This window comes from Rhizophagus irregularis, chromosome 17 (genome assembly GCF_026210795.1).
Source record: "Rhizophagus irregularis chromosome 17, complete sequence".
NCBI lineage: Eukaryota > Fungi > Glomeromycota > Glomeromycetes > Glomerales > Glomeraceae > Rhizophagus > Rhizophagus irregularis.
This window is the reverse complement of record NC_089445.1, coordinates 2,921,311-2,935,120: the sequence shown is the minus strand read 5'-3', so window position 1 is coordinate 2,935,120 and position 13,810 is coordinate 2,921,311. Positions and strand designations below refer to the sequence as shown.

The 13,810-nt window shown below is 25.6% G+C and overlaps 2 protein-coding genes across 2 annotated transcripts; both read right to left on the bottom strand.

The window, feature by feature from the left end:
* Window positions 1-1,895: 1,895 nt before the first annotated feature.
* On the bottom strand, window positions 1,896-2,174 carry OCT59_009349 (uncharacterized protein; the record flags this gene model as incomplete). The annotated part of the gene is made up of 1 exon (XM_066133485.1): window positions 1,896-2,174. The coding sequence occupies one exon, from the start codon at window positions 2,172-2,174 to the stop codon at window positions 1,896-1,898; it is 279 nt and encodes a 92-aa protein (XP_065999921.1).
* Window positions 2,175-11,190: 9,016 nt separating this feature from the next.
* Window positions 11,191-11,469, bottom strand: OCT59_009348 (uncharacterized protein; the record flags this gene model as incomplete). Its single annotated transcript, XM_066133484.1, has 1 exon — window positions 11,191-11,469. The coding sequence occupies one exon, from the start codon at window positions 11,467-11,469 to the stop codon at window positions 11,191-11,193; it is 279 nt and encodes a 92-aa protein (XP_065999920.1).
* Between the last annotated feature and the right edge of the window lie 2,341 nt (window positions 11,470-13,810).

Genomic DNA, 13,810 nt, shown 5'->3' with positions numbered 1-13,810 from the left:
GTTACAACAAGAATATATGAACCGTTAAAGAAGTTAAAATAACTTTTTAATAGATATATAAACAATATTCATGACAGATTGAATGTCACTTTAATTGAATTTAACTTTCAGTATAATTAACATAATTTTTTACATATTTGTTACTATTAGTATAGATTTATACTGTACATATGAAATTTGAAAATTTGTCTTATATTTTAATGAAAGTTGTCGTCATTGATTTTTATTGACTTTGTCAAATTCTATTTTATATAATCTATTCATATTCCATTCGAACAAATTAACTTAAAAATGTGATAATCCAACTTATAATTAATTATAACCTAATTTAAGCTTATATTTGTAAACTTATATAAAAGTTTTCCTTATTATGCTTTTAATTGCCTTATTGCTTATCATATTCGTAAAGAGAAATCTTTGACTAATAGAAAAGAAAATCCCGTTGTGACACCTTAAAACTCCCAAAATGTTCAATCATGGTATAAGAAAGTAAAGTGATATATATTGTTGTACCCTTTATCCACCAATAAGGACTAAATACTTTACCCGGTGGAGTCTTGATGAGGTTTTTCGAACATAAGGTCATTGTATAAACGTTGTCATAAGGTGTATTAATTGTATGTTGTGATGACTGGATAACGTTTACGTTTTCGTTTTTTAATCGTTTGGTGATGCCATGTTGGAACATAATGAAAGAACCATATATTTTGCGTGATATCTTTTGCGAAGAGACTGCTGTAGGATGAGGTGTTGTCGAATATTAAATTTACGAATAAATCCCGTAACGTAGGTCAAAAGTTCTTCGGCGATAAGACCGTGAAGTAAAAAATATATATTAATAGGAATAGGTAGCGGAGTTTCTGCCTCCAATTGAAAATCGAAAGTGTTGAAGTTCTGAGATTATTGTTGTGATTAACGAAATATTACGGTCGAAATTCTCCAAAGGTTTACGATCCGTCGGTCGATATTAATTAATATTTATTTAAATGCGGTAAATGTTCGTTTTTTACTTTTTCTGATTAACAGAAGAAGAAGCATTTTTGTGAGTGATGATCTTCTGTTCCTGGGAGCTTCATCTCAATCGTTGTTGATGTCACCAGAGTGTGACTGACAGTTTCAAGGTTGAAATATGTGATAAATTGCAACTCAGGTGAGACAATTTATAACTTTTAGTTTACTTATGTTGATGATTGATGACATTGAGAGAATCTGTATATATATATATATATATAGAAATATCAGGTGTTGAGTGGTTGGAAGAGAATTGATTAGACTTGTTGATGTTAGCAAACTGTCGATGTAATCCATGGAAGTTTATTTGTAATAGGGGGATAATTTAATATTATGGGATTCAAAGCTGTAGAATACGTGCTAATATTGTTATTGTTAACGTTATACTGAAGATTGAGGAATATGAAGGTATTGGTTATTGTAAGAGGAAATTTGTGAATATAGGTTAAAATATGTTATAAATTTCTATTCTAAGAACTGAAAATTAATTTTTGCAATTTACGTAAGCAGATAAACTATTGTTGTCACGGTTTCATTTTTTGTTGTAAATAATAAAGTCACGTGATATAAATCCGATATAATAAAGTCAATAAAATTAAAAATTTTTTGCTATTTAGTTTGGGGATACAGTCAGCCCCCTTTATAGTCACACCCCTCGGGACCGAAAAAAAAGGGTGATTATAAAAAAAGTCATATGTTGTGACTATAGAGGAGGTTTTTCTAATATATTTATTAGTACATTGGGCAAAAATATGGTGTGCTTATAAAGGGGAATTTTATATGTTGTGATTATACGGGGGTGACTGTATAGAGGGTCGACTGTATATGATATTAGGATAACATATCGGAAGGAAATATTAAGTATCGAACGAATATTTTATTAGTTAGTGAAAAGATGACCCATTAAAAAAATCATTCACGAGTGGATTATTCGAAACTTGTACAGGTAACCTTCTTACAAACGGATATAAAGCATTTGTTTTTCTTCTTAGTTCTCTTCTATTTCTACGTCCGCGAATAACTCGAGAATAATTTGACATGTTAGATTGAGCCGAAGTAGCATTATCCAAAGAAGAGGAATTTTCAAAATTGCTGATTGTAATTTTTGTATTATCATTATTAACTTCGTTAATTTCGGTCAAATCTTGGTACTGGTGATTCATTATCAAAATAGCAGAAGAAATGATTTGATTAAATAAAATATGAAGATTTGTACTAAAAAAAAAGAGAAGAAAAAAATTATAATTTTTTTTTTGGTTGTCAAAAGGTTATTATATGACGATTTTCTTTTTTCTTTCAATTTTTTTTAAAACTAATTATACTGACATTGCGTTTGGTTCAGGCGAGAAGACGGCTATTTATCCAATTTGAAAATATATCATTGTTATTGATACCTTTTTAATTTTCATTTTAAATTCGTTAAAATATAATAACATATTTATTTATTTTATTTATATTTATTTAAAAAAATTATAATATAAAAAAAATTATAACATAAAAAAATTATAATATATTTTAACATAAAAAATTATATATTATAAGAAAAAAAAATTATTAATACATAAAAAAAAATTATTACATTAAAAAAAATTTTTTTTTCTTTTTTATGTAATAATCTTAATAATCTTTTTTTAACCAGTATATATATAATAAGTAGTTTGACAGGTTTGTGGGGTCTATGATCAGATATCGTATTAAAAACAATAGGTTGGAATAATTCGAATTAAATTAAATTTTAAATTAAACACAATGGATTTTATAAACAATGTTAAAAATATATATATATTCTGTGGCGCTAAAGCTGTGCGTATTGTTTTTTTGCATGTTTGTTTATTAGTAATATTCTAAAGAATTATTATTAAAAAAGGTAAAAAAAAAAAATATCCTTTTTTTAAAAAAAACTACGAGAAAATAAAAAAGAAATTGAACTTGGACAAGTCATTAAGTTCGTTATTTGTTTATTAGTTATTTTTTTTTTATGTGAGTAAAGAAATGGTAGAAAGAAAAAAGTATTAAAGTAAAATCCAAAGTATATATTGCGAAGAGAAAAAGAAAATAAAAATAATAATAATTTTAATTTAAATAAAAAAAGTTTGTACTACATTCTAAAAACTTGATCGATACAAGGCAGCGCCCCAAAATATGCACGTTGCTTTCAAATATAAAACCAATCACGCATCTTTTACTCCAACATACTATTTATGGAATAGTTAGATAAATACAAAACCTTAAATATTTTAATTTTAATTTTATATTACGGTTTTATTTTTATTTTTTTTTTTATTTTAAAACTTTCACTTTAGTAACAATTCTTCTTTTACGCCACATTACGAATATCTTCTCATTTAGCTAATTGAATAATGCAATGCAATGGTTAGAAATTGTTAGCTTTTTTTACAATGAATTACATTATTAATACTTTGTAGTACTTACAAATAAGAAATTGTTAATGAATATTAATACGAAAAAGAAATCGAGCAAAAAAATATTCATTTTAATATCAATAAGAAATCGCTTTGCAATGATACTATTACTATGTCCTTATTAACTAAAAATTGAATGTATAAGTATATACAGAATACGTTTATCCTTGGCTAAAAAGCATTATTATTATAAACTATTAATTAAATATTTATTATTCATTTTTTATGCTGTTTCTGTATACAGCCTGTCAATTTTAAAGGCGCGCTGCTTGACTTCAATTATTGGTACATATATTTAATTAATACTTTTTCTCTTTGCAAGGAATTTTCATATGAATCTTCAAATTGGTCTTGTATATATCGGTCGATTTGCAGAATTAACATATGAATATATGATACAATTGTGTGGCGCAGTGGCGCAGCTCATTGATTACTTCCGGTAAATGTTGTTTGAATAAATATATTTGATTGTCCTTTTGTACTTGATTGTTGATATTGGCTAAATCAGCATATGATGAAAAAATGAAAATGTACAGTTTATAGTATTAGAGTCACCTAGAGAGACACTCGGTACATTCGGTAAAACTTATTATAGGATAAAAGCATATCGGCCGTATTGGGGGAAATCCGCATATCAATGAATATCAATAATTTGATTTGTACGTCTTTTAATGATTTCTGAATATATCCTTATCTTAGAAAGCGAATGAACATTTTTTCCATTGTTTTTTATTGTAATCAATGTTAGATTTGGAAAAATGAGGCGTTTTCCCTTGAAGAATATTTTCTGAACAATAATTATTCATTACAACTATGGATTCGAATTGTTGTGAATGCGAAAATGGTTTAGGTTGTTACTTGATACCGTATTGTAATATATTAAATGAATGAATGAATAATTTTTGACATGGGGAAATGAAAAATAATTTCTTTTTTATTAACTATAACTAGTGAATTCATTATTATTATTTTTGTTTGTCAAAAAAAAATTTTTTTTTTTCACGTAACACGATGTGTATTTTAGTACATATTAAAATTTCAAAAAAAATTTAAGGTTCAAATTTTTTTTTTTTTACGCTACGCCCTAATTATATATTATATATATACAAGACAACAAATAAAAAACAATGCACTAAGAGATGATAAACTTTATTACTTTTTACTTTTTTGTAAAAATCTTGATCCATCAATATTTATTTATTTATTTATTTTATTATTTACTATTTATTTGAAAATCAATTTTTAGCTAATTAGCTAATTACATATTTCAAAATTCTTTTATTGATTTTTTTTTTATAATTTTTTCTTTAATTTTTGTTTTCTTTTAAAAATTTCCCACTCCGCCAATTTGAATTGCTATTTTTTCAAAATAAAAAAATTCGTGGTGAGTCATCATAAAAAACGCCAAGCGTTTCAAATATGGTTCTTGTCATACCAAACAATAATCTTGGTTAAATTTGGCTTGCGTTATTTTCCTCTTTATATAATTTTCCGTAAAAACATAATTTGCCGGTAATACTGTATATATACGAACGAAACCGAATTATGGAAATATTGTAAAATATTATTAAATTATTATAAGTGACATACAATAATTCTTTATAGAACAATTTTACGAACTTCCTACACGGGATTGCGCATATATGTTTACTATCTGATGTTGACGATTATTTACTTATTAAATTGTTGATTTTTTAATTTATCTAAAAAAAGCCTTATAGTTTTTCATGATTTCTGCGGTTCCAAATAACATCGTTGTTATACTGTTGCACTTACGCGTGATATATCTTCTTTTTTCTAGAAATATTCTTAATTAGTGTTTATAATGAGTGTTTAAAGAACAAGAAAAACGGTGATTTATTGTTTAAAAATAACAGAATAATTGGTTATATCGGATATTCCATTTTTCCGTTGAAAAGCAATATTACGTTTATTTATATGCAATAAAAATTAACAAGTTATATATTCTAGAATCTTTTTAAACATGGATGAAAGTGAATGTATATTTATTTTCATTATTTGGAAAATACTTTTTTGAAAATTTTCTTTATTAAAATGAGGCGTTTTTAAGATTCACCCCAAAGCCTACCGGATTTGCGTTCTCCTTAAAGGCAGAATATTAAAAAAATTTTTATATATATTTGTTTTCTGGAAATTTTGTGATTTAAATTAAATAATATATTCTGATTTTTGTGATTGCATCATACATTTTCGAAAAAAAAAATGTTTCTTTAAAATACATTGTAGTTACAAAATGTTGTGATGATCAAAATGGTTTAGTTAGATATGCATTGTAATACATTTAGTTTAATTACATGAATAAATGGATAATTTTTTTGATACGGAGAAAAAGAGAAAATTTCCTTTCTTTTTTTTTTTATTAAAAAAAATAAATTTGATATAAATTAAATCATAAGGAGAAAATGCAACAATACTCATTTTTTATTATATGCATCAAAAGTTCTCAAGAAAAAATGTTTTTTTTTTAAATTCATTGTATTGCAAATATCGTGAATGCAAAAATGGTTTAATTTTACGGATATTACGGATATTATATTGTAATGCATTTAATTTATCCATTTTTTGATACGGAGAAAAAGAGAAAATTTCCTTTCTTTTTCTTTTTAAAAAAAAAAAATTGTGATATAAAATAAATTATAAGGAGAAAATATAATAATGTCAATCGAATAATCATGTGACTGACGATCATGTTACGAATGTTGCAAATGTTACGAATGTTTAATATGTTAAACATGTTTAACATATGCAACATATTTAACATATATAACATATGCAACATATAACACATATTTAACATATTACATTTGTTAAATATATAGCATTTATTTAATATGTTTAACATGATTAGCATAGTTATTTTTGTTATAAATATATGTGTTCCAAGCCAATGTAAAAGACAGATAATTCTGTTATATTTTAATAAAGCATTTATTAAATAAATTATCTCATTGTGTATTTAGAGTTTTATTACATTTGTGAGTCAACATTTGCGTCTGAGTGTATATGCCCGTGTGTGCAATACCGTATTCGCATTTGACTGAAATTTCATTTTATTTTATTGTGTAACCTTCGTAAATTGATCGACAGTGATATGATACATTTACTAATATTTACATAGTTATTTTCACTTTGCGTTCATTAATATTATTTAATATTTATTTTATTCAATTATCCTTCTGCTTACCATACACCCATACGCTTATTTTTATAAGCATACAAGAACTGGCTTAACAATAATAATACTCATTCATATTTTTGTTATATATCACATATTCGTCATACGTTCTTAAGAAAAAGTTGTGAAAATGCAAAAATGATTTAATTTGACGGATATTGTATTGTAATACATTTAATTTAATTATATGAATAAATGGATAATTTTTGATACAGATAAAAAGAGAAAATTTCCTTTCTTTTTTTTTTAAAAAAAAAAAATCTTTGATCTAAATTAAATTACGAGGAGTGTAGTTAGTCGAAAAATAATTAGAGGCTCAAGCGTAGATCGTCGTGGAATTCCGGGGGATTTTCTGCGATTAAACCGGGTCCGGATGATCGGCAATCAGGAATTCGACTCCGTTTTTCAGCTAACTACACCATTATACGGAATATAATGCACAAGTTCCGGACAAAACCGGTATATCAAACTAAATATCCTGTATTCTACCATGAAAATATTCTTGAGGATATTTCTACCGAATTTTCAGTATTCTATAAAAGGTTAGTTTATTTTAGTACATTAGGTTGATCATTTTTTAAAAAGTTACCCAATTACGATAATCTTAAAAAGTTTCTAAAACAATGTCAATAACTTTCCAAACTTGATGCTAGAGTCTATGAGAATTAATACAATTATCATCCTAATCAAAACACTTTTGACAAATTACGTGTTGATACCTAATAATCTTTTATTTTCTAATGATTATGTTGATATGGTTGCGCAGTGAATAATCAGATAAATGGATTGAGTTATACTTTCTTGATCTTAGTTACCATTTTGAACAATATATGTATATTTTATTTATTTATTCTTTTTTTAAAATAGAAATCATCTATTTCCGCATTATTAATTTAAAGTGGAACTGTTCATTCAGATTGTGTCGCAATGTAAAAAACGTGGCAAAATACTCTCATACGTTAATAAAAAAAAATAGTTTTACAGATGATTGCGGCCAAAAATAATTATTAACATTAAAATCTTGTATTTTCTCATTATTAATTTAAAGTGGCTTCTCTCCGATTGTAAATTTTAACATGGCACAATGTAGAAAACGTGGCAAAAATACTCTTGTACGTCTTTACTTCGCCCTCGTTAATAAAATACCAATTTTACAAATGATTGCGTCTAAAAATAATCATTAACTTATTTTCCAATTGTTAACTTAAAGTGCAATGGCGCAATATATAAAAACGTGGCAAAAATACTCTGTACGCTTCCTTTACTTCGCCTTCTTTGATTCATGAAATAATTTGAAATAGTGAAATTTTCTTATATAAACACTTTGAGAAAGAGGTGAGAAAATTTCTTTAAACAAATTAATAAACAACAAATTAAAAATTATATATATCTATATATATCACAATCACAAAATTAATAAATGCTTATTGCTAATTTTCGCCTTTACTATTGTTTTAGCGGGTAATTAAATCAGTCACTTTAAAAAAAAATTTTCTTTTTTATTCATATTAATATTAAGGGTTCTTTTAATGATAATTTAAATTCGCAGATGCAGCACCAATACTATTGCCGGCGGGGTTATTGAATCGTGACGCGGACGCAGAAGCCCAGGACGCGCCAGCATAGCGAACATCCCTATTTTATCACAATTTTAACGATCATTTATTCACTTCGCTATAATTAGTTTCAGTTGAAAATCATACATAATAATATGTACTCATGTTTTTACAGACGGGTTAACACTTATTTAGATTTACTGTATATTAAATTTTATCAAGATCGCATAATTTTTAGGCAACATTTATTAGTAGTAACATTTTTAATTTTAATAAAATGCCGTACTAAAATAGATTCTTTTTTTATTAACTGTTTTTGTATTATCGGTAATGGTTTTAATTCTTCCTTTACAATCAGTAGAATTAAAATGGCAAATGGATTCTGTCGACATTTATATATATACTGTATATATATATTTTTAATTTAATATTATTAATTAATAAAAGTTAAAAAAATGATGTTTTTATGAGCAAAATTTTAATGACTATTTATAAAAAAATTAACAATAAACATTTTCAATAATCAAATTTGTTGTTTAAAGAATTTTTTTTTGTTTTATTTATTTAAACAGTTCATAAAGTTTTGCCAAATTTTTGCCCAATATATATTTTAATAATATTCATAAACATTCACATAATGATAACTTTTGGTTTATCTAAAATTCCGCTGGTTTATTTTAATAATTTATTCTTAAAAGTTTCAAGTTGCGCCGTAAATCTGTAGCTTCGCCCGAAGCTTCAAACTTAATGTAACATGATATATATGATCAACAAATGATCGGCAAGGTGATTAAAGCTATGCTGGACGCCATTGAAACGTGACTCGGGCGCGAAATAATAATGAAAAATTTTAAACTCACAGAGAAAGTTGACTATGATCCATTGGAAAATCTGGACTTACAGAATTCGATAAGCATTTTATTAATAAAATGTCATTTAAGATAGTTAAAATAACATTAAATAATACTAAATTTTGTGTAACCATATATCTCTTCTATCATTCTAATTACCGACTCTACAAGCATTTTTTTTAAATAAATCAAAAAATTTAATACAAATTCTGCAAATTTCAGTAAACTCAATATCAGTAAAATCGGTTTATAAATTTTTAAAGGCATCCAGGAACCTCAGAAATTGCGTATCTGAACACAAACCCGCGTGTAGCATCATCATCATTACTCTCCTTTTCATTACAATCTTTCATCATTAATGATAATATAGTCACTATTATTTTAGACATTTTTGAAATTATTAATAATTAATTAATAGTTTGCATATCAAACTTGTCAATTTATTATAGTAATTTTAACATACAGTAAATAAAAAGTCCATTCTATGTTACTTTTCAAAATAATTATCAATATTTAACGGGTTTTGGTGAGCCCCTGCGATATGATCTTGATGGTGAGCTAGGTGTGTTCGAATTGATAACTTCCAATAGCTTTGCAGAAACTTGTGATTTGTTACTACGCAGTTAAGTGATCATCAACGACGTAATATCAGATGATCTCGTGAAATTATTGAATAACACACTTTTTCGAAAGACTGAATCGTCTTAAATAGATGGTATCTTCCTATTTTATTAATTTTATTAGTATAGTAAAAAGTAATAATAAAATGTAATCATAATAAAATGTTTATATATAGACGTCTTTCAAGTTCTCAGTTTAAAACCTCCGTCTTTATCTATAATCTCGTCTTGTCCTTTTATTTGTAGTCCTTTCCTAAATCCTCATTCATCATGGAATCATATATTGCTTTCATCAAATCCTTTTCATTGTTAAAATACATTAAAATATATCTAGTTTTGTTTATTTTAATGATTTTTGCGAAATGGTCACCATATTCACTTTTTAACCAGCCTGCCATCTATATCTTTTCTTGATGAAAACGCATATAACCGTAGTTTCCATGTCATTTGTTAGGCGGATTTTTGTTAGGACAGTTTTATATTTAAAGTTCCGTTTGATCGAAATAGGTTTTCAAAGATTTCTTCATCCAAGGAAAATCGTAGAAGACTAGGTCACGTGAAGCTTCGGCAAAATGTTTAGCCAGATATTCTGCGTCGGAAGTAATGTATGATTTAATTATGCGAGCAAATCTTTGTGTCAGAATCACGTGTGAGCAGGTGATATTTTTTTAAACACTTTTAAATTATTAAATTTATGAAATACAAAGAAATTTTTGTTAATAAATAAAAAAAATTATAATGTTTGCGACTTATTTATATACTTTGTCTTTAATCAAATTACGAGAAAAGATTAACGATAAATATTTTATTTCGATAAATGCAGACGACAGTGAACTATAAATATTTTCACTAAAAATTTTGTGTGTATTTAGAAAGAGACTAATGCAATTTACGATGTATATTTAGGGAGATTTATAGCTTATATATTGTAATATTTTAAATATGTTATTTATCTAATTTTTTTTTTCTTTATCTACCGTATATAACCATCCGATATTGTATGATGAAAATCTTTGCAAATAACTATATATGAACATAGGTTTATGGGTTTATACATATTAAATTCTATTAATAAATATCAAATTTCTATTTTCTATAATCTGTACATATTCCATTTGAATAAATAAATTTAAAAATATGATGATCCAATTAGCCACCATATAAATTATTACAACCTAATTTAAGTCTATATTTGTAATCTTATATAAATGTTTTCTTTATTATACTTTAATTACCTTATTTACCTATCATATTAGGTAGCCAATATGTTAGAGAATTTCTTTTTTAAAAATAATAATCTTAAAACATATGATCGTGTCACGTGATATAAATGTATTAAAATGTCCAGTCCCTATGACAACACAACGCCCGTTATATTAGCACGCGAGTGTGTAGAAATAATACGAGTATAAAGTCGATATAATTAAAAAAAATTCGCAAGGGTTTGCGATTTAGTACGATACGGTATTAGGTTAAAATGATATTGGAAGGGAATATTAAATATCGATCATTAATGTTCTTTAATTAGTAAGGTTAAAAACGTGACCCGTTAAAAAATTCATTCACGAATGTATTATTCGTAATCTGCATAGGTAATCTTCTAATCAGATATAATGCATCTGTTTTTCTTATTATTCGTCGAGTTTTACGTCTGTGAATAACACGAGAATAATATGACACGTAAGATTGAGCAGTAGTAGTATTATCCAAAGGAGTGGGCTCTTCAATATTGCTGATTGTGTAGGATGTAATTTTTGTATAATCATTATTAATTTCGTTAATTTTATTCAAATCGTGGTTCCGGTGATCCATTGTGAAAGTATTAATTTTAAAAAAAATGCGAAATGTTCTAAATAATTTTATTTAGAAATCTTTAATACGAAAATAACAAAAGAAACGATTCGAATAAATAGAAAATATTCTACTGATTCTATTTTTTTTTATAAAAAAAAAAGAGAAAAAAGACAGAAAAAAAAATATAATTTTTTTTTTGTCGTCAAAAGGGTATTTTTAAGTTATTGTAGCGATTTTTTTTTTTAAACCCAGCTATCTAAAAGGGTTGGGGTTTGGTTGATATTGTTGATATTGGGTATTTTATACATTTTCCCAACGATTAGAAATTGTTTTAATTTACATTTTAAATTCGGTGAAATAATAATAGATGAATAACAAAAAAATTTTTTTATTTTTTTAAATTATAATATAAAATAAAAAGTTTTCCCCCCAATAAAACAAGTATTTAATTAATATATGCAAATCCTTTGTGACTTGACAGTTTGTGGGGATTAAAGCAAAAATGGCTCAAATTAAATTTTTTTTTTAAATTTATATATATTAATGGGCTTTTTATTTTATAATATTATATATACTGTATATATATACTGTATATATGTAAAGAGAAAAAAAGGATTAATTAAGAAATGACTTTTCTAAAAAAGAATAAACAAATTTTGTGCCACATATAAATACAAACAATGTTCTTCTCTTTGTAATATTGGCTTTATATACATTTGGAATTTCCCCAAATTTTGTCCGCTTTAACAAACAAAAAGGTTGTAACTAACTAAATAAAGTACTCCCCAAACTTCATATTATGGGGTGGATGAAAATAATTATTTCTTAAAAATTTTCGCTTTAAACTATAATTCTTCTTTTTTACGCAACATTGTCTTATTTAGTTATTTGAATAATGAGATGGTTAGAAATTATCTTTATTTACAATGGATTATATTGTCAACACTTCGTAGTCCTACAAAGCGTCATAAGAAATTATTAATGATATTTAATAAAAATTATTATTTCTTTGTACGTTGTGATTACTGCGACTACGGACAAATTGACCAGTTTTTGTCCGGTAATCGTCCTGTAATCTATGGGGTAGCACAGTTTTGAAAACGGCGATAATAAGAAAAAAGAAACCGAGCAAAAAAAAAATCACTCACAATAAATTAATTCATTCCGTAAATATTATTAATAATTATGGCCTAAACAAAAATAAAAATAACTAAGCATTGAAAGATGAATAATCTCGATAAATTGCTTGCAAAACCACATGTTATAAAGACCGTTTAAATAGATCCCATGGTTAAAAATGAGCCCACCTTTTTGTTGTGAGGTCCCCATTTTTATAGAAAATGACTAAATAACCTAACCTTCTTTTCATTGTATATGTATGTTGCATATCAGTCAGCCGAGATGTCCCTGATCGAATGTGACGTATGTAAACAATAGATTTTTGCGATAATTTTTTTCTTTCCCTCCTTTTTTTGACTTTCAAGACGTTTTTATTAAAATCAAAATTTTAAACAAAACGGTTCAGAAAACTTTGTGGTTTGGAAATATCAAATTTTTATTGATATTTTATTATTTAATTTTAATGTCGGTAGTTTGAAAAGTTTTACAACTATACAACTATAGTGACTTTGGAAGCATAATATTTTGTATAAAAGAAGAATCTTGGCAATAAGTGTTCATATATACATATAATATAAATGGTAAAGGATTTTAAATGGTTTAAAAACTTATATTTTGAAACCTGAAAAGATTTTTTTTTTTAAAAAAAAAAATCCATAGACGTTTGAAAAAATACTTCATTATTTGTTACACAAAGTTTTTAATGCAGTAAATCCTTATTTATTTACCTTACGAATAACCTTATCATGTTTTGTAATACAGCTTGTCAATTTATAATTAATAAAAAACAAACAACCCTTTCACATGATTTGCATATGCGTATGGGACTAAATCTTCAAATTTCATATGTCTATCTGTCATATCAAACGATGTGATAAATTAGAGAAATAAAGCTATTCTTTTTAATAAGTATAATTTTTGAATTTAGTTCAACATTTTTTCATAAATTCTTTATTATTTACTATTTAATAATCTAATCAATATGAGTGAAAATATAGATGACTATACATATTTTTTTTTAATAGTAAATAATAATTGTTATGACTATTATTTATACTTTTACTTGAATTACTTAGTCTAACAATAATAATAAATAAATAAATAATTTACTAAATCTCCAAGTAGAACATTTTTTTTTAGAAAAAATAAATCTTTTTATAAAATTGCCAATAAATAAAAGAAACACATATGCCCAAAGCGTAAACGTCAAAATATTCTGTTCACATTGCATAAACCAACT